Here is a 26,655-nt window from a genome sequence, read left to right on the forward strand (position 1 = left end):
GACCGTGAGCATCGCTGATATATCAGTTTGATCAAACTCTGCAGAGGTTGTACACTTTCACTTCAACTCGTGATTCCCATTTGCCCGGGGTCGCGACTCCACAAAACACTACCAAGGTGAGCAGGCAAGATTTCACTACGAGACTTTTCACAGGTTCTAGCTAATAGAGTGCAACTCGTAAGTTTTGGCCGGGGCGCGCAGCAGTCGTGCCTATGCAATGGGACCCCAAACTGACCGACCTCTTAATATGAATACTCAAGCTACTTCCTGACGCCTACCCAGAAAGTCACACCCTACTAGTAGAGGTCGTGATACTATGTCAAGCCAGAGCCATATAGCTTGAAGCTGTAAGTCCCAGGGGGCCGCTCCATGACTAAGTCCTTACGGAGGGCGGCAACGAGTACCCCCGGAAACCGGGCCAAGCTCTAGTACTCGTTCCCCCTTTCCTCAACAAACCACGATGCTCGCAAGCACCGTAACATCTCCATCACCGAAGTGACCATTGTTCATCATTTAAATATTAATCATTATTGAAGAATTTGTTAAGCAAGATCATTACTTTCATTTATCATATGGAATATATGAGTAGAGCAACTAAGCATATCTACTATTCACTATACTACCCATGTATAAACCCAAGAGTGCAAGGAATACAGTAGAGGGCTAGTCATGTCCTTAGGGTTTGGAGTATTACGACACATGCAATGAAAAGTAAATATATTTAAAGTTCATAGGTACAATATAATCAAAGGGTGCGTGCACTTGCCTTTATTCCCAGTGTATAACTGCTCAGAATTCTTTGGCTTCTAGCTTCTGATCTTCCGCTTCTATTGTACTTGTCGGTTCGCCACTCCTGGCCTTCAGTGCTAACGAACCGCTCTTTAGCTACTCACACCAACCAAGCAAACAGGCACCAACAGACACGACTAAGAATAACTCATCACAAAAAGGAAAAGCTTTAAAAGAGAGCGCACTAAACGACATGGATCGATGCTAAGGTCAAGAGAGCGCAAAAACAGCCGAGAACGGAGCTATCGCCGTAAAGAACACGACTATCGAGATGTTTGCAACAAATGAAGAAGATAGATTATAAGCTTGATGCATTTTATTTGATGAAATAAGATGCTAGACATTTCGAAAAGTTCCTAAAATTGGATTAACCAGTTTATGTTGAATTATAAAAACCGGAGTTAAACTTTAGTTATATTTTAATTGTAGATGATTATATATATCATTTAAGTCATTTAAGCTTTTGTAATTTTAGAAAATATAAAGCAAGTGAGAGCAACTAATCAAATACAAACATGTGTCGCATTTATACTAAACAAGTTATAACTAATAAAGAATCATTTAAGTTGATATTAGTAATGTTAGCATTTATTTATAAAAGATCAGTTACTTTTAATCCAAAAGACATTACATAAATATTAAAAAAATTAATTATATACTTTATGGTTAACTAGAAGAATTATAATTAGTAAATATTTAAGTTAACATTAATCAAGTTAATATTTGATTATAAAAGACCAGAGCGTAAACCTTAAATACTTATTTAATTAATTAAAAAGGGAATTTAATAAACATTAAATAAATTAATTATATTCATAAACACGGGACATGAAAAACAGTCGCAAAGCTATAAAAACGGAATTATAACACTAGGTTGCTTTTAATTAACAAAGTTATTAAGTAAATATTAATCAAATTGCATTTAAATTAATAAATTTATAATTGAGTTATGTGATAAACCTTAACACTACTACGTATAGCACGATGATATAAAAACAATGCAACTTGAACCACTCAAATCGGGCGTAATATGTAAGAAAAGTGGAGATAAAATGATCGATGGCAAAATTGTAAATATGAGCATCTTCTACCTTCACCTTCGTCTTCTTCACGTACGCACAGAGGAAAGTGCTCTGCTGCACATCGGGGGGGGGGGGGGGGAGGGGAGGCTTGGTCGGGACTTGGCCAGGCCGGCTGCTCAGCAGCACGCGGCCGAGATGACCCGCGTGCGAGGCCGAGGCAAGGGCCCGGCGGCGAGCCGCACGGACCCGGCCATGCGGCCGTGAGCGGTGCCGGCAGGGCAGCTGCTGCAAGCAGCTCGCAAGAGAAGTGCGCTCAGCGCGTGGCTTGACGTGGTGGCGTGGTTAGGGTCGGGGCAGCGGCGCCAGGCCCGAGGTGAGGAGGGCCGCGGCAATGGCCGGAGATAGCCTGGAACAAGAGAAGTAAAGTTCGTCGGAGAAGAGAGAGAATAAAAGGGAACCCATGGATTCACAAAACGAATGGCGCGCCGACGTAGAGGACGAGGAGACAAACCTCGGGATGATGACGGTTTTTGCAGAGGATGATGGAGGCGGCCGAAAAAGCTCGTCGAACTTTTCACTGGAAAAAGTTCGTCGGAAACGAGATCTGAAACTTCGGCGATCAATCTACGAGGCTACGAGCGGCGGCTCAGAAAAAGGGTCGTACTTCTGGCATCGAGGGCTACACCGGCATATATATATATATATATATATATATATATATATATATATATATATATAGGTGTAGGGTTTGGAGACTTTTCGAATTTTCTTAATTTCGGAATTTATAAATATCATTTTCGGTTCAAAAACAATTCTAGAAAAAGCTAAAATCATTTTAAATCCCTGAAAAATATTTTTAAAATTCCAAAAATCCAAGAAAAACTTGTATATATAGATTGGGAGATTTTGAATCCAAATAAAGTTTTTGGAGCCCATAAAATTACTTTAAAGCATCTAAAAATTAGATTTTTAGCTCTAGGAAAAATAGGAAAAAGTCCAAAAAAGTCAGGAAAATTCTCGAGAAGGATCAAACGGCGTCTAAACACGTTTTTGAAACTTAGCCAACCAAAAACACAAAACTCAAGCAACAAGCAAGCATCACATCAATTAAAGCTTGCCTAATTAATTCCAAAATATTTGAAAAGCACTATTTTTCTTCGATAAAAATATATGGAAACATAAACTAGTTGGCAAATTTTATCCATATATTAAAACCCTTCAATTTTTTATTGTTTTGTAATAACAGCCTAAAATAGAATTTTTGGGGTGTTATACACTGCTGTCCAAAGGTACGGTTGCTGTTCCTCTAGTGGCCAACCAGCACCCCATGGGCACCTGTTCCAAGAGCAGCTACAAGATGCCCGCCATCTACCACGCCGTGCCCCTCTCTCCGGTGTCGAAGACCTTCCGTAGCGCTCTAGCTGACCCCAATTGGCGAGCCGCTATGGAGGAAGAACACGGTGCTCTCCTATAGAACCACACCTAGGATCTCGTGCCTCGTCCTCCTCGAGCCCATGTTGTCACTGGGAAGTGGATCTTCAAGCACAAACTTCAATCTTATGGCTCCCTCGAGCGGTACAAGACGCGTTGGGTTCTTCGTGGTTTTACCCAGTGGCCTGGTGTGGATTTTGATGAGACCTTCAGCCCTGTGGTGAAACCTCCTACTGTCCGCATGGTGCTCTCCTTAGCGCTCACTCGTCACTGGCCCATTCACCAACTGGATGTGAAGAACGCCTTCCTTCATGGGACTTTGACTGAGACAGTGTACTCTCAGCAGCCGTCCGGGTTCGAAGATCCAGCTCATCCGGATTATGTCTGTCTCTTGAAGAAGTAGCTCTATGGCCTAAAGCAGGCTCCTTGTGCTTGGTACAGTCGGATGGCCTCTTACTTGCTGTCCATTGGGTTTGTTGAAGCCAAATCAGACACCTCACTCTTCATCTACGAGCGTGGATCAGACACAGCCTATTTGTTGCTCTATGTCGATGGTATTGTCCTCACAGCCTCGTCGTCAGCCTTTCTTAGGCGGATCATCTTCGGCTCTTCAGCGAGAGTTCGCCATGAAAGATCTTGGTGAACTACATCACTTTCTCAATATGCATGTTCAGCGGCGTGGTGATGGACTATTGCTCTCAAAGTGATAGTACATGCTGGACATCTTAGATCGCATTGGGATGGCTGAGTTCAAGTTCTGCTCTACACCAGTTGACACCAACTCTAAGGTTGCTGCAGCTGAGGGGGCCCTGTGTCTGATGCTACAGACTTTCACAGCCTTGCTGGAGCTCTTCACTACTTGACGTTCACTCGCCTAAACATTACATATGCAGTTCAGCAGGTCTACCTCCACATGCATGACCCTCGAGAGCCTCACCTTGCTGCTCTAAAGCGGATTCTTCGCTATGTTCGGGGCACACTTCACCCCGGTCTACTGCTGCAACCGACTACTTCAATTCATCTTATTGTCTACACCGATGTTGATTGGGCTGGCTGTCCCGACACTCGCAGATCCACCTCGGGTTATGCAGTGTTCCTCAATGACAACCTTGATTCCTCGTCTTCCTAGCACCAGAATACAATATCAAGATCAAGTGCTAAAGCCGAGTATCACGCAGTAGCCAATGGAGTTGCAGAGGTGGCCCCCCTTAGGCGCACCACACTGGTTTTCTTCGATGATATCCTCATCTACAGCACCTCGTGGGCGAAGCACCTTCAGCACGTTGGGCTGGTCCTCAGCGCTCTCAGGGCGCATGACCTCTTCCTCAAGCAGTCCAAGTGCTCTTTTGGTGCCTCTTATGTGGCCTACCTGGGTCACGTCATCTCCACGGATGACGTCGCCATGGACAGCGACAAGGTGGACGCTGTCACAGCCTGGCTGGTCCCTCGCTCTCCCCACGGCGTGCGTGGGTTCCTGGGGTTGGCCAGGTACAACAGGAAGTTCATCAAAGATTTCGGCACCATCGCCGCGCCACTGACACGCCTCCTGCGCAAGGAGGCGTTTGCGTGGGATGCAGCGGTGGACGAGGCCTTCTCCAACCTAAAGCGCGCTCTGTCCTCGGCACCGATGTTGCAGATGCCGGACTTTGAGCCGCTCTTCGTCGTCGACTGCAATGCCTCCGGTACCGGCTTTGGCGCGGTCCTCCACCAGGGGCGGGTCCCTGGCTTTCTTCAGTTGGCCCTTTGCTGCGCGCCACATCAAGCAGGCGGCATATGAGCGTGAGCGCATTGGCGGCCGTACCTCTAGGACCACCGTTTCCTAGTCCACACTGACCACTACAGCTTGAAGTTCCTGCTAGACCAGCGGCTGTCCACTGTTCCCCAGCATCAGTGGCTCAGCAAGCTGTTCGGGTTCGACTTCACCGTCGAGTATCGGCCGGGTCGCTTAAACGCGGCGGCCAATGCTCTCTCCCGCCATGACGAGGACATACTCACAGCAGTGGCCGTGTCGGGACCGTCCTTCTGCCTCTACGACGACATCCAGGCAGCCATGGCGACGGATCCAGAGGCCGGCGACCTCGTCCAGCGGCTAGCCGCCGGGTCCCTGGAGGACCCCTAGCGCACGGCTAATGGCTTGCTACTCCACGGCAAGCGGGTGTTCGTTCCTGACCACGCCGACCTTCGGCCTTAAGTGGTGGCGCTGGTGCACACGGCCGGCCATGAATGCATTCAGAAGACCCTCGTCTGCCTTCGCTAGAACTTCTACTTCCCGGGTGATCGTGACGTGGTGCAGAATTTTGTCCGCTCGTGTGACACGTGCGAGCAGAACAAAACCCCGACCACGCACCCGGCCGGGCTTCTACAGCCCCTTGATGTTCCCTCGTAGGTGTGGGCAAACATCTCCATGGACTTCGTCGATGGCCTTCCCAAGGTGCATGGCAAGTCGGTCATCTAGACTGTGGTTGATCGCCTCTCCAAGTATGCTTACTTCATCGCCCTTAGCCACCCCTACACGGCTGCGTCCGTGGCGCGTGCTTTCTTCAAGGGCATCGTGCGCCTCCACGGCTTCCCCACCTCCATCATCAGCGACCGCGACCCCGTCTTCACCACCAACCTCTGGCGTGACCTTTTTAAGCTTGCAGGTATGAAGCAGCGTATGAGTACGGCCTTCCATCCACAAACGGATGGCCAATCAAAGGCGGTCAACCGGATCATCGTGATGTATCTTCGCTGCATCATGGGTGATCGCCCTCGCTCGTGGGTCGATTGGCTGTCCTGGGCGGAGTATTGGTATAACACATCCTTCCAGAGTGCTCTCCGCGCTACGCCATTTGAGGTGGTCTACGACCATTCACCACCACCTCTACTGCCGCTTTAGCATGGCGTGGCTCAGACCGAGGCGACCGAGGCCATGCTTCGGGACTGGGACGCCTTCGTGGAGGAGGTCCGGGAGCGCCTTCTTCAAGCCTAGCAGTACGCCAAGCGCCACTACGACGATCACCACTGCGATGTGTCCTTCGAGGTGGGCGCGTGGGTGCTCCTGCGTCTTCTCCACCGCCCAACGTAGGTGCTCGCGGCCCAGCCCAAGGGAAAGCTGCAGCCACGATACGCTGGTTCGTTCCTCGTCCTGGAGCGCATTGGCCCCGTGGCGTACCATCTGCAGCTTCCGCCCGGCGCTCGTCTACACGATGTTTTCCATGTCAGCCAGCTGAAGGAGTACAAAGAAACGCCACCGGCAGCTCCGGTTGCTCTGCAACCTGTCCAAGATGGCCGTTTACTACCAGCACCCGATCAGGTGCTTCGTGCTCAGCTCCGCCGTGGCAACTGGCACGTCTTGGTCCAGTGGCAGGGCTTACCTGTAGAGGACGCTACCTGGGACCTAGGAGCCCTTGACTGCGTTCAAGGAGCAGTAACCTGAGGTGCAGCTCGAGGACGAGTTGCTTGAGGAGGCGGGGAGACATGTTATGACCGGCGTCAAGTACTCAAGGCGCAACCGGTCATCTAGTGGCTAATTGGTCCTTAATTATCTATTTGAGTATTTTATATTTATATATTAGTGTGAGGGTTATTTAGCAAAAGAGAAGATTCTTAGACTATAAATATTTGTAATAGGGAGGGATTATTTGGGAATTAAGTAGAAACAACCAAATATCTTTTTCTCGAATACGCAGGAGATCTACGCATCATTATATTAAGAAGAAAGAGTTTACAGTGCACCAACGCGCAACAAGCGCGCTAGGTGGTCAATAGCTGGACCGACCTAGCAAAGAGTTGTGTGGATCGATATTACATAAATGGGTCAACCAAAACGCGCTCAACGTCGAGACCTACGAGTCCTCCTGGAAGAGCTCGCACGTACGCCCGTTGAACGCTGGGAACAACGCATCCAAGGCCTCCACCTCGCTCGCCGACAAAGTCCCGGAGCGCAGGGCATCGAGTATCCCCCTCGACACAGGCGAAACTGGTGCGGTCGGCGGAGCGATCCCCAGTCGCTTGTTCAGGAGAACCTCGCCCCGCCTAGAGGCTGGGATGTGTGCCAACGGCTGGGCGGCAATCCGACTGCTCCTAGGCCGGAGAGGCGGGGGCCTCCTGACAGGCGTCCTCTGCCGAGGTGGGGAGGCGACCAAAGGCGGCTCCCTCTCGACTCGCACCTCGTCGAGAAACCTTGCAAGGCGCCGAGCGGCCTCAAGCGGTGTCGGCGTCTCGTCCCCACACGCGACGCCGGGCTGACTCTCGCGAGGAGGCGTCAACAGCGCCGATGGCAGAGGCGAGACGGCGGCATCGCCCGTCGCGGGCGTCGCGTTGCAGAGGCCAGACGTGGCTTGGTCGGCCAACGGACCGTGCATCGGCAGTGTAGAGTCCGTCGCGGGCGCCACCGTGACCGCCACCGTGACCGCCACAGGTCCTGTATGAGGAGGCATGGTCTGAAGCGTGATGGCGAACTCCTCTAGCATTGGGTCAATCCACTCGGGTGGTGCCGAGCACCTGAGCTTCTCGGAACAAGAGAAATAATAAAAAACTGTTAGACCGAAACTCTTTTAGGAAAGAAAAACAAATCCATATACCATATACAAATGGATGATACATATATCATAAAGAAGGAATATGGAGCAGGTAGTCAGTATCGAACCCGTAACCCCAAGCTTATGAGCTTTGTGAGCTACCAAACTGCTCTACCTTCTTAGCGGGAACTGGTGGATAAAAGGGGTTGGATAGGCCTCTCTACCGGAATTAATTGAGACTTTAGCATGGGCTCATGAACGCACACCTTTGGCTAATTTAATTCGCTGGAGAGATAAGCCCGTGGCTCTTTCCATTGTGCAAGCAAGATTGGTCGGATTAGCCCACTTTTCCGTGGGTTATATATTCAGGCCTTGTTTAGATGCAAAAAGTTTTGGGATTTTGACACTGTAACATTTTTGTTTTTATTTGATAAACATTGTCTAATTATAGAGTAATTAGGCTTAAAAGATTCATCTCGTGATTTATAAATAAACTGTGCAAATAGTTATTCTTTTTATCTAGATTTAATACTTCATGCATGTGCCGTAAGATTCGATGTGACGGGGAATCTTGTAAAGTTTTGGATTTTTTGGTGTATCTAAACAAGGCCTCACTTATGCAGCTTTCTTGATTGCCTCAACATCAGGCAAGTTTGGTTAATTTAGTTATTTTTTTTGTACTGTATCAGAACCCAGTTCATTACTCTTGATGGAGAGGGAGGATCCGCCTTTTTAGATTTTTTCTATTTATTTTTCTATCTAGGATTAGAACCATATACTTGGTAATAATAGGAACGGCACATTATGGCAGCAACTGCAAAGTGAGGATAATTTAAAGGAGTGTGGTTCTAGTTCGGGCAGCCAAGAAAGGAACAAGTAATGAAGATGTTCATATCTGCTAGGGGGCAATGTACAAACGTTAAGTCACCTCCCCAAATCAAATATGATAACTGGGGCTCTGTGGAGTATATTATTGCTCGATTCATGTAGATGAAACTGTCATTATGCCTAGCAAAAAGACAAATTGGATGCACATAGAATTTATTTTTATACATCATTTCAGCAAATATTTCACATTAAATTGAAAAATATATATATATATATATATATATAGGATATAAAAGGAGCTCACGGACTATGGGCTTCCAAATCCATCACAGCTAGTTTGTCTAAGTACTAGTGAAACAGCAACATATTTGGGAAGATATAAGGAGAGGTCCCACTGCTCACTTACTAGTTATGAAAGCTCCTTCGAGAATGCTTGAAACATAGTGTTCATAACTTCAGACTTGACAAACAACAATAACCACTTTTGCCTTTGGATGCAGCAATGACTGAAACTAACCATGCCAACGTCTTTCAAGATACTGTCAGTACATGGCTGGGTACATGAAGGTCTGAACTCAGCAGTGTACAGTGCTCAGCTCGGCTCATGCCACCATGCGCAGACAGAGACACACACCCGCTCCATGCTGTCATTCGGTCAAACAGGTAGTACACATGCCGACGCTAGCAAACAGGGGGAGAGAGAGATGGCCGACATTGCCCACGTAGGTAGATTCCATGGTGTAGCGCCCTCACAATTGGTACGCCCCTGCATCAGTATGCATCCTTATCTCATAGGCGCTGTTGGCAGGTACTCACGCTGCTACTGCTTGATTATCCCCTGATGCTGAATGATTAGTGCAATGTTTCGTGTTGGAATTTAAGATATCTGAAGATTAACTGGAATAAGTGCTAAATCTATTTCTGCTAGGAGTAACATCCAATCTGAGAGACGGAAGGCACATAAAATATCTTAGAAGTTAACTTACCAGTGATATTGTTCAAGGGGGACATTGGCTGAGTATTGAATGCACAACCATTTTGTTCAGACTCCATTCACCAAAAATCGCCACAAGAGCAGACCCCTGAATTGAAGTGGTGGAACCTGCTGCAATCTCGCATTACAATCTCCCTATCCTCAATTTTAGAGACCATTTTGATCACAGTGTGGCAGTCCCCACACACCCGCAGGTTCTTAAAAATGTGAAGGGGTGCCCCTGGTGGTGTAGCTATCAAACCAAATGCGAGGGCTAGGCGCTCACTGTGCATTGCCAGCATAGCTTCTTTCTGCTCTTCTGCCACTTCATGAAGCGCAAAGCTTGTATCAGGACAATAACCTTCTTGCTTTAACTTAGTTGTCATTGCCCTGAGCTTTGCATATATCTGTTCTGATAAAGGATGCGACTTGTCTGAAGCTATAAAGGAATGGACTTTATTCTTGATCTGAATCCAGCTGCATCCAGCTTCTTTCTTAACCTTTTTAGTGTCCATGAGCTTCCTCACTTCATCCTTCTCTTTCCACTTCCCTGCAGCCGAATAAATGTTGGAGAGTAGCACGTATGTAGCCGAGTCAAAAGGTTCAAGTGACAGCAGCTTCTCCGCAGCCAACTTTCCAAGCTCAACATTCTTGTGAACTTTACAAGCTCCTAGCAATGTGCGCCATACCATTGGACCTGCTGGGAATGACATGCCTTCTATAAGGCTCATTGCTTCATCCAGCTTGCCTGCGCGGCTATAGAGATCAACCATGCACGCATAATGCTCCATGGTTGGAGTGATCCCATAGTCTCTGGCCATCGAATCAAAGTATCGCTGACCTTCTTCAACAAGACCAGCATGAGCACATCCCATGATCACAGAAAGGAATGTGACGCCATCCATCTCAATGCCCTCAGCTTCCATCTGTCGAAATACATCAAGGGCCTTTTGGCTGTAACCATGCTGTGCATACCCTGATAGCATTGAGTTCCATGACACCAAATCTCTATCTGTTTGCCTCTCAAAGATACACTGAGCACTCTCGATGCTCCCTTTTCTTGCATACATACTAACAAGTGCACTGCTCACACAGAGTGCATCATGGCATCTGTGCTTGATAGAAATAGCATGGAACTGCCTACCCAGGTCAACTCCAGCTGTCGGACTAGCACAAGCATCAATAACACTAGAGATTGTAAACTCATTTGGCTTCAAGCCATGCATGGTCATCTTGATGAATATATTTGTGGCACCATCGGAATCACCAGCTTGGGCATAGCAAGTCAACATTGCAGACCATGAAACAACATCCTTCTGGTCAATCATTTTAAATATAGAAAGAGCTTCTTCAGTGTTGCAAAGCTTAGAGTAAGAGGCGAGAAGTGCAGTTCCAACAATTGATGTACACTCATAGTTTGTCTTGATCACCTGGGCATGAATTTGGGGAGGCAAGCTGGCCACTGACGCTGTCAGAATTGTTGAGTAGGTGAAATCATTCGGAGCAACACCATCTTCTCTCATTCTGCTAAAAAGAGCAGCAGCAAGAGGTACATCACCATTCTGAATGCACCCATTAATCATAGCAGTCCATGAAACAACATTCTGAGATCCTGACATCAACAAAAATATATCCAGAGCATTACCCAGTTGACCTGCTTTGCTGTAGGCATCCATGAGGGCTGTCATTACATTGCCATATGAATGAAACCCACGTTTAAGAACACTGCTGTGAAGTTGACGGGCCAGGCCAAGCTGTTTGATATTTGCACATAATTTGATCACTGTTGCGTATGTCGACTGTGTAAGCATGGTAATACTGGATCGTGAATCATGGAACAGCTGCAGGGCTTCAAGATCATGCCCGTTCAACACAAGGCCTGCCATCAATGTATTCCATGACACCATGTCCCTGGTCTCCATCCCACAAAACACGACCCTGGCTTCTTCAACCAGTCCACACTTTGCATACATGTTCATCAGAGAATTGCACACAAACACAGTGGAGCAGCAACCAAACTTAACTGATTGAGCATGCACGCGCCGTCCAAGATCAACCATACCCTGGCTTGCCACCACTGAGAGAACACTCGCAAATGTGACAGAATTGGGCCAGACCCCTTCAGCACGCATCCTGAAGAAGAGCTCCATAACATCCGATAATGCTCCATCCTGGATATACCCAGTGAGCAATGACGTCCAGGTGACAACATTCCTCTTGGGCATTGCCTCAAACACCTTCCTGCCGTCCACAACACTGTGCCACTTCATGTACATGTCAACAAGAGACGTGCCCACGCCGACGTCGCCACGATCATGCCCACACCTGATGCACAGGCCATGCAGCTGCTTCCCCAGTACTCTGTCTGGAACTGACCCACAGACTTTGAGGACCCCCACCAGTGCCCCACCACCAACACGCCCACCATGGCAGCGGTGCACATCCAAGAAGTGGTCTAGCGCCTGGTGGACTGAACCCCGCCGCGCGTGGTCGAAAAGGGCATGGTCCAGGGTGTTCCTGTGGGGAATTTCGTCGAACGCTTGGCGGGCACCGGTAGCGTCATTGAGGTTAGTTTGATTCTCCAATGGGACGGAGCAGGCGAGCGTGGACTGTGACTTCGGGGCCAGTTCCGGTGCCAAGGCCCCAGCGTTCTTGCCACGGAGCTGTGCGAGGCACCAGTGCCGGCGCTGGTGAGTTCTCACTCCTAGGGCCAACATTTAAGCCCCTAAATCACCCGCTCCCGCCTCTGATGCCCCGTCAGGGCACCGCACCCGCCTCTGCTGCCCTGCCCAACACAAGCACGGCGCCGCCTCCGCTGCCCGCCTGCCGGCTCGATCCGTCCGCGCCACCGTCCCGCCGGTGCCCTGATTTGGCCGCTCACTTACGCCAGCGCTAGGAGCAGGCTGGCGCCGCCACCGTTTGCTTGTGGCTTTTGAGAGACGAGAGGAGAGGCCGGAGGGCGCCAATCTTCGCCTCCGACTAGGGCCGGCGGCATCTTGCGCGCTGGACTAAGCCTGTTTTTATTTTGGTTTCGGCCCAATAGTCCTAGTTTGAGATTTAATAAAAAGAAAAAAAAGGCCTAGTTTGGTTTAGCTGTGGCGTGACTTTCCCTATGCGATTCTGCGTGTTTTTTTTTTTTTTTGCATTCACCTTTTTCTTCCTCGAAGCTGTCTATTTTTGTTCTTTTATGGAGATAAGACATCTCAGCTTTTGAAAAAGCTATAAGGCCGGTCAAGGATTCTATGTATCAAAAATAGTGTAGATAAGTTTCACCTTAAAAAAGATTAAAACTTATTTTATTCCACAAAACTTTTATTATCTTTCTTCATCTATTCTGAATGTGATGTTAGCTTATTTAATACTATGGGACTCTCGTAAAACTTTTATGGAGACTAGCCTAACATTTGAGATACATGGTTGAGCTGGGCTAATAGGACAAAACAAACATTACTCGACCAAACCTATTACATATAGCAGAAATATCAACTACAACCGAAAGCACACTGCTGCTCGGGATGAAACTTTTCAGTCAGATGGTACGCATTCAACCTTTGTAATAATTGAGCTTCATCCTTCTCCTTTAGCAAATTACTCCACTTTTGGCCGTGTTTAGTTACCAATCATAGACTAACTAGGCTCAAAAGATTCGTCTTGTATATTTCGACCAAACTGTGTAATTAATTTTTATTTTTATCTATATTTAATACTTTATGTATGCGTCTAAATATTCGATGTGACGGAAAATCTTGAAAAATTTTGGATTTTAGTGTGGAAGTAAACAAGCCCTTTGCGTCATTGAAAGAACAACGCACATGACGTCAGTTGGGCGTCCTAGAAACTTCTTTTCGATGGCCATCTTAGGCCTTGTTTAGTTCACAAAATTTTTTAATTTTGCTACTGTAGCACTTTCATTTTTATTTGATAAATATTGTTCAATTATGGACTAACTAGACTCAAAAAATTAATCTCGTAAATTACAGATAAACTGTACAATTAGTTATATTTTTTATCTATATTTAATACTCCATGCATGTGCCGCAAGATTTGATGTGATGGGAAATCTTGAAAAATTTTGGGAACTAAACAAGGCCATTTCAAGTGTTCCACAGAGCCTAAGCTACACCTGCGAAGACAAACATGATTAACCTATCTTTTTAGGAAAGTTATCCTACCTTGCATCCATGACTCCTAAAAGTCTTCCTTAGACTTTGGGATGTCCTCCCAACCAAAAAGATCCTTAAACATTTACCATGCAAGATTTGCTAAATAGCAATGAAGAAAAATATGATTTAAAGTTTCTGGTTTGACACAAAGAATACAGTTCCCACCCTTTCATCCCTTCCTTTTTAAGCATCTAGCAACATGTAGTTTACCGTTCCATAACTACCACAAGAAATTTTTAAAGGGATTCTGCACTTCCATATGACTTTCGCAATTCTATTGGTCATCCCTCCGAAGGTCATAAAACGATACAACAATTTCATGGAGTAATCTCCACTTTTATCTAACACTCAATTGATATCATCTTGCACATTACCTTCTAGCTAAATGTCCCTCAGGCTACTTCATAATGAAAGTCATTACGTGGATCTATGTTACAGAAGGGTCTCCCAAAGATATTTGCAACTCTCCCTCCAAAAAACAGTTAGTGAAAATTCTGAACAAATTTTCATAATGATTTTTCAGGAGAGAGTCTCCAAACCACACATCATGCCAGAAGAATGTGTTTCTCCCATTTTTCACCTTGTGGATGCCCCCCTCTCCCATCTGAATAAATGTTTGACCTTATGTAGCTCTTGCCAAATCCCTTACTGAAGAATTGAAGAAACTACCAACTCTTACGTACTTAGCTTACAATATTTTAAACCAAGTATCCTCCAACCCTCTGATAATCTTATATATCCATTTAACCAAGACACATTCATTCATAATTTTGAATTGGTAACCCCCAAACCACCTTGGACTTTGGATCTAGTAACCATTTCCCATTTGGCCATGTGGTATTTGAAATTGTGCTCTGCTCCTTGCCAGAGAAACTTAGCTCTTATAATTTCCATCTTTTGATGTGCTCCATCATCCTTTAACATATAGAAGCCGGCCCATACAATACACCATGGATCCAAGCTTTTTCCTGTCTTGGCAAAAATGTTTGCAAAATCACTTATAAGTAGGTTATGGTCACTCACCGAAATGACTATGTGTTTAAGAGGAAGATTCCGCATACTCCCTCTCTCACTGAAAGCTTCAATTCCTAGAATCCGTGCTAGTCAAACTCTTTTAAGTTTGACCAACTTTATAGAAAAGAGTATCAATATCTATAACATAAAATGAGTATCTTATGAAAATATATTCTATGATAAATCTAATGATACAAATTTGGTATTATAAATCTTAGTGTTTTTTTCTAGAAATTCAGTCAAAGTTTAAAAAGTTTGACTTAAGACAATTCTAGGAATTGAAGCTTTCAGGGACAGAGGGAGCATATTAGCTATCCTTTCTTTCTAAGCTATCCAAAAACAAACACCTCACTTTTGTGGAAATTAATCCTTAGACCAGAAAGAGAAAGCCACTCAAAATAATTGAATGCAAAAAAAATACCCGGAATATAATCAAATTATGTAGCATGTAGCAGTCATGTAATATGTTTCTTAAGGACAGCCTTGCCCAGCATTACACTCAGATAGAAACACGCCGGCCCGGGACCGGGAGCAATTGATGGCTCAGCAAAAATCCCCGGACAGGAATTGGACTGGACCAACCCCTGAGGAGCCAGGACAGGAGCTCGGCCCCCGGCTATAGAGCCTCCGCTCCGTACGGTGCGACGGCGACATCGACCCTTGTCCGCTCTGGCGCTCTCGGCACTCGGCAGCCAGCAGTTGCGGTTGGCGGCGTACCACGTACTGTACTACCCACGTCCGGCCGGTGCGCGCGCGCATGGCTCCAACCGGCCCCGAGGGCCGCCCGGACGGAGCCCCACCTCCACTGTTCCGCGGTCAACTGCTGGAGACGTCGCCGCCCCCAGCGGCACAGCGGACAGCGTCCCCTCACCCTTCACGGCTGGCTCACCAGACGGTGTCCTGGTCGTGGTCGACGCCGGAGCAGCAGCAGCAGCAGCGGCGGCGAGGCGAGGCGTCGCTGTCTGCGGACCCGCCCTTCCGCCCAGGGGCCACGGTGTCGTTAGCTTCCGGTTCCCGTTGCAGCCACCCTGTTCTTGGAACGGCTAGGATCGGAGCTCGAAGCAACCGGCGCAGGAGCGCGTCATGTCCGCACGTACGGTACGGGCGCTGTCCAGTCATGGAAACCCCAACAAGTCGTTCTCTGGGGATCATTTCGCTCTGATCATTTCGCTCTTCTGTGAGGTGCACACAACACAGGCGGCGGTTGGTTGTGCTGTGTTGTGTGGTGCGTGGTGCCCCCCTATCATCATCAGCTCTGAATCCTATGTGAAGTGAAAATGGCCATTTGCTTCCTTGTCGAGCTGCTCATTCTTCGGTCATTCCCTGTCTGACGGGGTCGGCCGCACGAGATGTGTCGCTTGGCTCCCCGCGCGCGCTCGTGTCGTGGCAGATGACAATGCGCGCTTGTTGCCCTCTGTATGTGGCTCTAGTGTAGGAGTAGCTGAAAATGGTGACAACATTGGTGCTTGCTTTCGGATGACAGCAAATTGCAGTGGAAAACCTCAGCTGTAGAGTACGAGTAGTTTTCAGTGTTGGGGGCATTCGTGAATTCGAATTGGAATCCCCCGATCACTATCCACGTACGCGAACACGAGGTGTAGATTGCCCGCGCTACTGCTCCTCCAGGAGCAGATTTTTCTGTCCGAGGTGCAGGCCTACCTGTGATTCCGTGGACAGGATTGGAACACATTTTGCTGCACATGGTTGCTGCTGCATCGTGTCGCTTTTACCGATGGTACCTGACTTAAGCTTCATTGGATCGTACGACACAGAAAATGACAAGCATAAGTATTAAATAAAGACGAAAATAAAAACTAATTACACAATTTGTCGGAATTGACGAGACGAATCGTTTGAGCCTAGTTAGTCCATGATTGGACAATATTTATCAAATACAAACGAAATTAATACTATCACATTTTGCAAAATATTTTGCAAGTAAAGGCCAAGCATAGGAGCGCCTACGAACCAAGGCCTTGTTTACTTACACCCAAAATTCCAAATTTTTCAAGATTCCCCATCACATCGAATTTTTAAACACATGCATGAAGTATTAAATATAGATGAAAATAAAAACTAATGGCACAGTTTAATCGAATTTTACGAGACAAATCTTTTGAGCCTAGTTAGTCCATGATTAGACAATAATTACCACAAACAAATGAAAGTCCTACAGTGTCACAAAATTTTTTCTTTCACCAACTAAACACGGCCCAAGTAAAACGTCCGGTGCTTATATTTGTAAAGTTTAGGCATTGTTTAGTTCCCAGCAAAAACCAAAAACTTTTCAAGATTCTCTGTCACATCAAATCTTAGGACACATGTATGGAGCATTAAATATAGATGAAAATAAAAACTAATTATACAGTTTAACTGTAAATCGCTAGACGAATCTATTAAGCATAATTATTGCATGATTGGACAATGTTTGTCAAATAAAAACGAAAGTTCTACAGTAGCGAAAACCAAAAACTTTTCGCAACTAAACAAGGCCTTAATATCAAGTGGCGTTTCAAAAGACATTTTTACACAGCATCAAAAACAGTAACAAAAACTGCTACACTACATAACCGTTGACAAGTTACAACTACATATAATGTAGTAGCAGTTTTAGGCTTCTCGTGACAGGTTCGGACCCACAGCACGTGGAAGACACGGCTTCACCGTTGAAAACTTGAAATATGTGTCAAACTGTCAAGTGACACCCAACAGATATCAAACACAGTTATTAGCTGCACAGATGCTCTTCCTTCAATTTCCCATAGAACCATAGTCTTGCGCTTCACAGTCCGCATCATTTGACAAATGTTAGCTTGTGCAATGCACAAGAGAACCCGACTGCTGATCTTCGTCATTTGCCTTGGCATATCTACACTAGAGCAAGATTGCACCACCACTGTTGCAGCTTCGGAGCTACCCTAGTATCTAGCCGTTACTGCTCATGATGCGTCTTCTCTTCAGCGATGAACACCTAGGAGGCTAGGTAGTATGTATGATGAGTTCATCTCTGATTGGCAGTTTTTTTAAAAAAAAAAAATTTGTGGCAACAACGTACCTGTGGGCCGTTATCCGGCCGTATGGGACAGGGAAAACCGCATCTGTGATGAATTGCGCCGCGCACATCACTGTGTGCAGTCCAATCCCCAATATAATCCCGATGGGTGTGTCAACGAGCCGGGTCGCGTCAAGACCATGACTCGTTACGATTGGGACATTGGGCGGCACAAGTTCAGCACAAGTTCATCCGCTTCAGTGCTGTCCTGCCATCCATCCATCACCAATTATTTCTCTCCCCTCCCTCGGGAGCGAATCTGTGCCTGCCTATGCATCTGTCATGACATTTCTTCGCCCTTCCTCGTTGCGTAAAGCTGCTTCTGTCATGCTCACTGCGTGCTGAATTCAGATGACACAGATAGCTGCCCGCGTGCTCATATGCTCCCCCAGCTCCACCCCGGAATGATAATCATATTTGAAACCGGGAAAAACAATTTACATAACCTTTGACCAATAATTTATACATAAGCTTAGAACATGAAACTCGTACCAATTGAGTTATATTCAAAGTGTTTCTAAGATTGTGTATATTGATTGTTTATTAGCAAATGAGAATACTAGTACCTCTGTTTCATTTTATAATTAAGGCGCATACACATTGTTAAGATTCATTTTTAAAAACTTTGACTAATAATTTGTCTAAAAATTTTTATTTACCACAATATAAATTTGGTATAGTTAGATTTGTAAGCAATTGTAGTGTCCAATAATCATAAGTTTATATTAACATAAAAAATATAATCTAAAGTAAATGAATAATCAAAGTGTAATTTACGAAATCATGTTATTTCATTCCTTATCTTATGGTCAAAATATATTTTATTGGATTTTTCTCATGACTAAAGTACGCTTATCCTTCTTAGATGGAGGGAATATACCATAATGTAGTTTTATACAGGTATCAACCGTACAACGGCATACCATGCATATGCCGACAATAAGGCTGCATATACACGTATTTTGATACAACCTAATACACATCTAAGATTGAAGCAATACCTTCACTTGGCGCCGACACCACACTTTTATCATTTAAGTCCTTATTTGAATGTTGTTAGTTGGGGTTAAGGATGAAACCATATCAATGATCCTCCATTATGTCTCATATCCTATATTTTCTTGGATATTATAGTCGGATACGGATCATTCGGATATTAACATCTATTTCATATAGATATCAAAAGTCTAGTTTTTGGTATTCGAACTCGGATTAGGTTGGATATTAAATGTTCATATGCGTATCTTTGCAAGGCATGGTTGGAGGGTTTGGCAACAAAATTTCTTTTTCTGTTTCATCTCAATGATGTTTGAAAGGCGCTCTAGTTAGCATACCAATATTGTTGGAGCAACTCAAGGTGTGCTTACCCCGCCAAAGTTTCTTCCGTGTGAGTGAGGTTTGTCGGTGTTTCGCAAACGGCCAAACCAGTTTGCTAAAATCGGCTAGCATTTTTGTGCCAAGTGCCAACAAACCCTTGAACATTTCTCGAACACAACATTTTCAAGTGCTCTCACTTGTTTTGACTGGATGTGATTGTAACACCCAAAACGTGAGTTTCAATTAATAGGAATTAATTTGATTTATTTAAGAGTTTGGGTGAGCATTTGAATCTAGCAAAATAAATAATTTTGTGCAAATTAAAAATTTATCCTAAGTTTAGAAACGTGAATTTTGCATTCATGCTGGGGCATAATTATTTTGTATTGTATGTTCTGTTTTATTGTGAGTATTTTGTTTCAAAGTTTCTTTGGAAAAGGGAATTGAGAAAAGAAAACAGAAAAGAATAAAAAAAAAAAAAAAAAAAAACTCCCTGGAAGACCAGGCCCCGGCCTGCCCCTTTCCCCCTCTCATGGCCGGGCGCGGCCCAATTCCCCCTCCCCGCGGCCCAGCAAGCCGCGGCCCAGCTGGGCAGCAGGTGCGCCTCCCTTCTTCCCCTCCTCCCTCTGGCTGACCTTCGGGCCCCGCACGTCAGCCTCCCCACGCACCTTCCCTTCTTCTTCCCCCCCGCCGGGACGCGCGCAGGGAAGGTTTCCTCCCCGATGTCGAACCCGAACCGCGGATTCCCTGCCTTTTTTTGTGAAATCAAGCCCTATAAAGCTCCCCCTCCAAAGCCACAGCTCCGTTTGCATCTAAATCGCAAAAAAAATCCAGCCCTAGACGCCCCAGTGAAGCTCGGTTGGATCTCACCGCGGCCGGCCTCGTTTTCTCTGTGGAGCGCGCCCTTCGCTTCTTCCCAGGCCGAGCCGAACCCGGGGGTGAGTTCGCCCTTTTCTCCTCCACGCGCCCATGGCTTCGTTTCGTGTTTTGGTGCTCGGAAAGTAGAAAGACGCGGCCTCCGGTGAGCTTCACGGCGGCGGTAATGGCGCACCACCGCGCCGGAATCCAGGAAGCCGGCCGGCCCGCCGCTGGTGCCCCTGAATGGATCAAGACCCTCCGTTTCTAATCCAACGGCCGAAATCGACCGATACCCCTTCAATCGCGTTTTTGCTAAAGAGCCCCTGCTGTTTTTAGGAATAAACCCGCAGTCCATTGCGTAGTTCACTGAATACGCTTTCTCCACTGGAAAGCGTATTTTCTGTCGGCCGAGTTCAAATACGCTTTGCAGAAATTACAGAATTGCCACTGATTTTATAATGCTCATAAAATATTCATTTTAATTCCGTTTGTGTCCATTCAAATTGCGTTAGGTTCGTAATTAGATGCTCTACATGTTAGAAACATAAATTTACTATTTTGAAGCTTTTTATTCTGCAGTACTATTTAATTAATTATTTCCCTATAGGAAATCTTAGAAAATTCATATCTTTCACGTTTTAATTCCGATTTTCGTGAACTTTACGTTTGTGTGATCGTAGCGCTGCGTAGATTATTTTCATAAACTTTTATATTTATTTTACCACTGTTTGGTGTATTGTTCTAATTATATCTTGTTTGCTTCGTGTATGATTGTCTACATTGGAATGCGTGTTGTTGATTGATGATTGGGATTAGACGGTGAGCCGTACGTTGGTGCTCAAGATCAAGTATTTGAAGACCAGCAGGCTCAGGAGAGCTTTGAGCAAGGCAAGTATAACTTGGGATCATCCTTGTTACCTACTCACTTATAACTACATATATATATCATATGCATGCTATCACCTTGTCGACCTTAGCAAAATCATAGATGATTGTTACCTGGATTCCTTGCTACCTACTTGATATGCATTTGGTGTAGATGTGCTAGTGCTTGATATAATCCATGATCTTGTAAGATGATTAATAGCTATGCAATGAACATAAAAGAATGACAAATAACGATATGAGATCTTGTCTGTAAGTGATCACCGGGACAACAGTGCAACCATGAGGGCTATAATGGCTCTGGCTTTAGCTCAGTATGAAGACCTTTTCTAGCTTGTTAGAGGTTACCCGAAAGGGCGGAGGGGCTGAACCGACACGGGTATAGTGCGAGCCCCTGTCCCTATGTGTATAGGCTGCGCGTCATTGTGCCATTCGGAAGGGGGGTATCTATATCTGCTCGCAAAGGAAACCTTGCGGCCCTAACATGTTAGACGAACTTTTGAAAGGCTTCATAGTGATCCCTGCCGACCTCCCTAGGAAGGGGGTTAAGAGACTAGCTACCTCGGGCGAAAGGGTAAATCATGACTCATGGGTAAAGATGTACAACCTCTGCAGAGTGTTAAAACTAGTATACTAGCCGTGCTCACGGTTATGAGCGGCCTTGGGGGTTCTTGCTGCGCCGACGATGAGCTTATTAAGTTGTTATGTTCATTTGATTATCGTTTATGCTATGAATTAATTATGCTTACACTTGATCATGCGATTAATGGATTATTTCTTCTACCTTGGCATTTGCTATTTAATTATGAATATGCTATCCACTATTAAAAGCTAAAGGCAGTCAAACCAGTGTCAGCTATTTGAGCCTCATGAACCCCTGGTTATACTTGTTGAGTACGATATGTGCTCACTCTTGCAATTTCCCAACACCTCAGGATATGATAATGAAGATGACTGGAATGAGGATTACCGCTATGAGTACTAGGTTTGGAGTCAACCAGTCAACAGTGTCCCTGTGTGGAGCTTCCGTTGAGAGCGTTGTTTACTTTATGCTATCATCTTTTTGTATTAGACTATGTGATTTATTATGTTTCGCTATGTAATAAACACTGCAATGGTACATTTGAGATTTGTCTACTTATGTGTGCGACTGTTTCTGGGGCACATATGAGTCTTTTATGCATCCTATTTTGTTCTTAAAATATGGGTGTGACAAATTGGTATCAAAGCTTTGTTGACTGTAGGACGCAAACCTAGTTAGCAAATGGTCGAAAACTTAGGTCCTTATTTTACTTACTTCATGCTTCCCACTATGGCCTTGTTATTCGCTAAAAGTTTTATGCTTCTCTATCTTGCTCTATTGTGAAATTATTACATCCATCTGATCTATGTCTAAAAACTTTTTGTAGATGCCGCCCCGCACCCGTAGTGCTGCACGCATGGCTGCTGAGGAGTACCGTGCCATGTTCAACCTAGGAGGACAGCATGTGGATGGAGTTCCTGAGCTGGAAGATGAGGAATCAAGGGTGGAAGCTCAGGAGGAAGGGCCTGAGGATGAGGAGATGCAAGATCTACCTCCACCACAGTCTGCTAATGCAAGGATGGGATGGACTACTGAGCTGTGGATTCCAGAGGCAGATCCCAAGGATTTCTTCCATGAGAACTTGGTGCTGACATTGAAACACCATTACCCAGATTTGCAAGCCACACTGGAGTATAACTGCACTGAGCACAAACACCCTCTGAGGAGATCACTTTGGATTGCAGAGCTGATAGTCAAGACACTGGACGCCACTAAGGGGATTCGAAAGGTGGAATCAAAACACATTGCCCGAATCAGCCGGGACACGATGAGAGAGAGCATGGCAGATGCAGCTTACCAGGCCTTGACCTTCTACCGTGGTAGACGCTTTGAGGATGTTCAGTATAATGCAACATACCACTATCCTCGCTTTGTACCAGAGAAGATGACTTGGGCCATAGAAGTTGCAGATGCTTCACAACCAAAGCTTCAAGCACAAGTGGAGTTGACCTATGAGCTGACACTCAAGGTGATAGAGTTGGAGAATGAACTACACCGTGAGAGGAAGCTGCTGGAGAAAGAGCAAAGGGAAGCGGATGACCTTCGAGCGGAGTTAGGCCGTCCCAAACTTCATAAGAGGCTGCATGTTGAACCCATCTTGAAGGATGCTGCACCCGAAGAGTAGAAAAGAACCCATATGTAATAGTAACGTTAGTAGTTGCGAGTTATTTCGAGTCTTTTGCTAGTGTGGTGTGAACTTGGTGTGCTTGCTGAATTGTTATTATGAATATGTGTGATTTGGATTTTTGTAATGAGTGCTGGGAAATTGTGGGCATGTCCACAAGTTCCCTAATTAAGAACCTTAAGTAAGAACATGAATAAATAGTAGTTTGGGGTCATATCCTGTTTCTGTCTTTTGCTGTTTTCTGGAGCAGCCTGCAATGATTCTGGAATAAATCAAATTCTTCTCGTGCAATGTTCATCAAAATTTTCTGGGAATAAGTAGACTTCCATATCTTTCCAATGCCACACGAATGATCATATTATCTATTATGAGCTGTGAGTTATGACTGTTTAAAGTTGAGGTTTCTGCGCAGTCTGGAATTCTGGAACAGTTTCGGTTGTACACAGTTTTTGATTAAACTAACGTTGGAATCTGGTAATATGATCTAAATGAAAGTTGTAGACAATTTCTTTATATTTCCAACGGTGTACAGCATGTGTCCTTTTGAATTCTGGAACTCGAGATATTACTGATTTTCTGATCTGCTGATGTTGGATGTTACCCAGAAAATTTCAGATTCGGTTAACTCTTGTAATTGTCATGTTGGACATTACTAAGATGTGTTTATATACCTTGGAATGCAGATGGCAGCAAGGGGAAGAGGCAGAGGCAGAGGCCGTGGCAATGGCAATGACAATGGCAATGGTGGCAATGCTCCAATCACCGTGGAGGAACTCATGCAAACCCAAAATCAGATGATGCACGTTTTCATGCAGCACCTGCAGCAACAACCTCCACCGACACCACCACCTATTCATGTGAGGGACAAGCGTGGAGAGTTTATGAAGGGAAGACCTCCGGTATTTACACACTCAGCTGATCCCATGGAGGCAGATGATTGGTTACGTGCTGTGGAGAGGCAGCTAAACATAGCACAGTGCAATGACTTGGAGAAGGTGTTGTATGCTTCTGGACAGCTTCAAGGTGCAGCTCAGACATGGTGGGAGTCGTATCAAGCTGCTCGTCCCAACAACGCTCCTCCTGTCACATGGCTGGAATTCTGTAGGGACTTCAGAGCTCGACATATAAATGAAGGAGTGATGGAGCTCAAACAAGAAGAATTCAGATCACTTAGGATGGGCTCCATGACTGTGGCAGAATATCATGACACATTTGAACAGTTGGCTCGCTATGCTCCGAATGATGTCAGGGAAGATGCTGATAAGCAGCGTCTATTCATGAAGGGCTTGTACTATGAACTCAGGTTGCAGTTGGCTGGAAACACCTATCCTACCTTCCAGGCTCTTGTGAATCGTGCTATCGTGCTTGATAATATGCGGAAGAGTCAGGATAAGAAGAGAAGGATGCTGGCACAAGGTTCTGGGAGCAACAACCGTCAGCGTTTCAGTTCTCACCAAGGTCATCAGCAGAGGTTCCAGGGACCAGTTAGTCAGTGGAACCGCAACCAACAACCCCAGCGTTTCCAGAACCAGTCACAGAGTGGGAACCAACGTCCTCCATTCCAACAACGTAACCATAATCAACAGCAGCATGGCCAGCAGGCACCTCGCCCAGGGAACCCAAATGCCAACTCCACAAAAAGAAGTGCCTCTAACACTCCTACCAGGTGTTTCCGTTGTGGGAAGGAAGGACATATGTCCTATGATTGCCCAGAGAAGTTTAATCCGCAGTACAATGACCGGAGATCCACTCCTAATTCAGCAAAGGTGAACAACGTGGCAGCAGAAACTGTTCAGGAGGGACCAGAAATCATGATGGGTACGTTCAGCATCAACTCTATCCCTGCTACAGTTTTATTTGATTCTGGAGCTTCACATACTTTCATATCGCAAGCATTTGTTAGAGTTCATAGCCTTCCTCTTGTTGCAATGAACACCCCTATGTTAGTTAATTCACCGGGTGGGACTATACCAGTTTCTTTACGTTGCCCCTCAGCAAGTCTTTCTTTAAGGGGGGTAGATTTTCCTATCAGTCCCATGGTTATGAGAACTTCAGGCATAGATGTGATCTTGGGTTTGGATTGGATGAAGCAACATGCGACAAATATTAACTGCAAAGAGAGAGTAGTGGTTCTGACAACACCAAAGGGAGAAAGAATCAGTGTTGATGTAACAATGCAAGCACCACTCACAGCTAAAGTGAACCAACTGACTGATGATGTGGATCCTCAGAATTTGGTAGTGGATGAGTTTCCGGATGTCTTTCCAGACGAATTGCCAGGTATGCCACCTGACCGAGACATTGAATTTATTATTGAATTACTACCTGGTACTGCACCCATAGCTAAAAGACCATATAGGATGGGGGTTAAAGAACTAGAAGAACTTAAGAAACAAATTAAGGAATTGCAAGATAAAGGGTTCATTCGTCCTAGCTCATCACCATGGGGTGCACCAGTTATCTTTGTTGATAAGAAGGATGGTAGTCAGCGGATGTGTGTGGATTATCGGTCACTTAATGAGGTTACTATCAAGAACAAATACCCATTGCCTAGGATTGATGACTTGTTTGATCAACTAAGAGGTGCTTGTGTGTTCTCTAAGATTGATTTGCGTTCTGGTTATCATCAATTGAAGATTCGGAATTCCGATATACCAAAGACAGCTTTCACAACAAGGTATGGGTTATATGAGTATACAGTTATGTCTTTTGGTTTGACCAATGCACCAGCTTACTTTATGTACATGATGAATAAAGTATTTATGGAGTATCTTGATAAGTTTGTGGTGGTCTTTATTGATGATATTCTGGTATTCTCTAAAACCAAGGAAGAACATGCTGAACATCTGAGATTGGTCTTACAGAAACTTAGAGAACATAAGTTGTATGCTAAGCGTAGTAAGTGTGAGTTTTGGTTGGAGGAAGTTTCTTTTCTTGGTCATGTTGTCTCAAACGGTGGTATTGCAGTGGATCCTAGTAAGGTGAAAGATGTGTTGAATTGGAAACCACCTACCGATGTGAGTGAAATTCGCAGTTTTCTTGGTTTGGCTGGTTATTATCGTAGGTTCATTGAAGGGTTCTCAAAACTTGCAAAGCCTATGACTGCTCTGTTGGAGAAGAATGCTAAGTTTGTATGGTCTGATAAGTGTCAAGCTAGTTTTGAGGAGTTTAAGAAGAGATTGACTACTGCACCTGTGTTGGTATTGCCAGATCTGAGTAAGAGTTTCTCTATCTATTGTGATGCTTCTCGTCTGGGTTTGGGTTGTGTTCTTATGCAAGAAGGTAGAGTTGTTGCTTATGCATCTAGGCAGTTGAGGAAACATGAACTGAATTATCCTACTCATGATCTAGAGTTAGCAGCTGTGGTTCATGCATTGAAGATTTGGAGACACTATTTGATTGGGCATAAGAGTGACATATACACGGATCATAAGAGTCTGAAGTACATCTTCACCCAGACAGATCTGAATTTGAGGCAACGAAGATGGTTGGAACTGATAAAGGATTATGACTTGGAAGTGCATTACCATCCTGGAAAGGCGAACGTCGTAGCTGATGCACTTAGCAGAAAGAAATATGTTAATGAACTTCAGGCGACACCTGAATCTGAAGAG

General features: G+C 45.3%; 1 protein-coding gene across 4 annotated transcripts; it reads right to left on the minus strand.

Moving 5' to 3' along the window:
- Positions 8,355-12,522, minus strand: LOC8072507 (pentatricopeptide repeat-containing protein At2g27610). 4 transcript variants are annotated; one of them, XM_021446931.1, is made up of 2 exons: positions 9,559-12,522; positions 8,355-9,395 (listed from the first exon to the last, which is right to left on the minus strand). In XM_021446931.1, exon 1 carries the CDS (start codon positions 12,260-12,262, stop codon positions 9,626-9,628), a length of 2,637 nt encoding a protein of 878 aa, XP_021302606.1. In that variant the 5' UTR covers positions 12,263-12,522; the 3' UTR covers positions 8,355-9,395; positions 9,559-9,625. The 4 variants fall into 4 exon arrangements, with proteins under 4 accessions (XP_021302606.1, XP_002441185.1, XP_021302605.1 ...); XM_002441140.2 differs by having other exon boundaries at positions 8,355-9,410; XM_021446930.1 differs by having other exon boundaries at positions 8,355-9,416.

The sequence above is a fragment of the Sorghum bicolor genome, chromosome 9 (genome assembly GCF_000003195.3).
Source record: "Sorghum bicolor cultivar BTx623 chromosome 9, Sorghum_bicolor_NCBIv3, whole genome shotgun sequence".
Lineage (NCBI taxonomy): Eukaryota > Viridiplantae > Streptophyta > Magnoliopsida > Poales > Poaceae > Sorghum > Sorghum bicolor.

Bases quoted from the DNA above. Each gene is read 5' to 3' on its own strand.
- LOC8072507 (XM_021446931.1), bottom strand. From the start codon at position 12,262: ATGTTGGCCCTAGGAGTGAGAACTCACCAGCGCCGGCACTGGTGCCTC.